The 2570-nt window shown below is 40.5% G+C and overlaps 1 protein-coding gene across 1 annotated transcript; it reads right to left on the reverse strand.

The window, feature by feature from the left end:
* Positions 1 to 1247: 1247 nt before the first annotated feature.
* Positions 1248 to 2201, reverse strand: LOC103110311 (olfactory receptor 5B12-like). The gene has a single exon (XM_007519483.1). It carries the CDS (start codon positions 2199 to 2201, stop codon positions 1248 to 1250), a length of 954 nt encoding a protein of 317 aa, XP_007519545.1.
* Positions 2202 to 2570: the final 369 nt, after the last annotated feature.

A 2570-nucleotide genomic window follows, 5' to 3' on the forward strand; every position in this document is an offset into this window, starting at 1 on the left:
CAATTTGTAATAGCCCAAATTTGGAAGCAATCTAAGTGTCCAACAGTAGATAAGTGACTAAGAAATTTGTGGTATGTATACACAATGGGACACTTCTCCACTATTAAGAATGAAGTCACCTTGGATGACTCATCTTGGATGGGACTTAAAGAAATTATATTATTTGAAATAAGCCAAAAAGATAGGAGTAAATAGGGGATGATTCACTCATAGAACTTAGCCAGATTTGTATATGCACTGTATCTATTGCAACTCACCAGTGGCAATATGTATGGCCATATTTTTGCCTTCTTTTTTTTTTGAATTTTTACTATCTTTATTTATTTGATAGAGCCAAAATTGAGAGGGAAGAAGGGAGATAGAGAAGGGGGGAGGTGCAGTGGCAGCGCACTGGGTTAAGTGCACAAAGTGTGAAGCCAAGGATCCGAGCAAAGGATCCAGTTTGACCCCCTGGCTCCCTATCTGCAAGGGGGTTGCTTCACAAGCAGTGAAGCAGGTCTGCAGGTGTCTATCTTTCTCTTCCCCTGTCTGTCTCCCCCTCCTCTCTCCACTTCTCTCTGTCCTAGCCAACAGCAACAACAACAAAAATGGCTTCCATGAGCAGTGAATTTGTAGTGCCAGCACCGAGGAAGGGTGGGTGAGAGGGGAGAGAGAGTTCAAGAATTCAGTAGATTTAGCTTATGATACTTATCCACACTCACAACTGTCATGGTTTCTCCCTAAGCTCAGGGTTTAGTTTTTTGTTTTTTTTTTTTTGGAATAGTAAGGAATCATCTTACATATTTCTGACATCTGACATGCAACTCAGATGATCTGAAATCAGATACTGGGATTTCTGGATTTCAGTATTTCAGGAACACAAACGTCTGATATCCATGCCAACACATTACATACAAGAATCATGGAATTCCTTTAGATTTTAGTAATTGAAAATATAATTCTGGTGCCTTACACTTACAAGATTTATCTGCAAAAATATTTTGACTCACTAAAGCAATTTAGTGTGCCATCATTCCACTCGATCTATGGCTATATCCACAATACTCATATTGAAGTTAATCCCTTTTATGTAAAAACAGTAACATTTTCTACTACCCTGTTATAGCTCCAAAGTATGAATAGAACCAGCCTCACCTGGAAAAAAAATTGTTCAGAAACTGTAAAGATTTTTAAAAAATGTAGTAAAAATATTCTAGATACTAGAAGCCAGTAGAAGAAGTTTCATGTGGTTTGCATGATACCTGTGGTTAGAAGATTAGGCTCAGTGAAGACCTTGCTTTTCCTACCACCTTGTTAAAAGCATTCTTGACCTCTTTGTTTCTCAGGCTGTAGACCAAAGGGTTCAGCATGGGGATGATTACAGTGTAGAACACAGATGCCATTTTGTCTGTGTCCATGGAATGACTGGAGCTGGGCTGTAGGTACATGAAAATAATTGTCCCATAGAAGATAGAAACAGCGGTTAGGTGAGATGCACAGGTGGAGAAGGCCTTCTTCCGTCCCTCAGCTGAGTGCATCCTCAGAATAGCAGCAAAAATGAATAGGTAAGAGTTCAAGATAACTAAGAGAGTGAAAAAGACATTGAAAGCTGCCAATGTGAAGAGCACAATCTCATTTGTGGTGATGTCAGAGCAAGAGAGGTCCAGCAGTGGAGGAATGTCACAGAAAAAGTGATTAACAACATTGGAATGGCAGAAGGAGAGGTGGAACGTGAAGACAGTGTGGATGGATGATTGCAAGAATCCACAGATGTAGCAACCAGTTATAAGCAAGATGCAGACGGTACTTGTCATGGTGGTGGTATAATGCAGGGGTTTACACACAGCAGCATGGCGGTCATAGGCCATGGAGGCCAAAAGGAAACTTTCAGTGGTAGCAAAGGCTGCAAAGAAGAACATCTGGGCTGCACACGCGTTGTAGGGTATAACCTTGTCCCCTGGGAGAAGCCCCACCAGGACCTTGGGGGTGACAGCTGAGGAGTAAACACAGTCCACCAGTGAGAGGTTGCTGAGGAAAAAGTACATGGGAGTGTGGAGTCGAGAGTCCAACAGAATCAACAGGATCAGGCCCAGGTTGCCCACCAGAGTGAAGAAGTAGATGAGAGTAAAGATTAAAAATAAAGGCATCTGCATCTTCTTGGCATCTGTTAACCCCACAAGAATGAATTCAGTCACCTGAGAAATATTCTCCATCAAAGTCATTTGAGAGTCATCACAAGACACGCCTGTCACAAGTTAATAAACTCAGGATAATGTTATGTGGGGACCGCCATGTGAATTTCAGTGTGCAAAGTCTCTAGACATGTGTCTGCTTTCTCATGAAAAGAAGTGCAGGTTGCGTTTGAGTTGAGTAGAGTTTTTTGTTTGTTTTTAATCCTGTAGCGCTATATCGATATAAAGCCTCTAGCTTTGATTATTAACTTTGGGAGCATTTTTTATTTACCTTGTTAATAGCATTCATACTACATTAGCCTGTACAAATCTTTTTTCACTACATGCAATGTCTTTAAAATATTCTAAAATGCACAGAGAAAGATTAATCAGTAGAGAGTGGAATAATGAAAACATTTT

The sequence above is a fragment of the Erinaceus europaeus genome, chromosome 17 (assembly GCF_950295315.1).
Source record: "Erinaceus europaeus chromosome 17, mEriEur2.1, whole genome shotgun sequence".
NCBI classification, from domain to species: Eukaryota; Metazoa; Chordata; class Mammalia; order Eulipotyphla; family Erinaceidae; genus Erinaceus; species Erinaceus europaeus.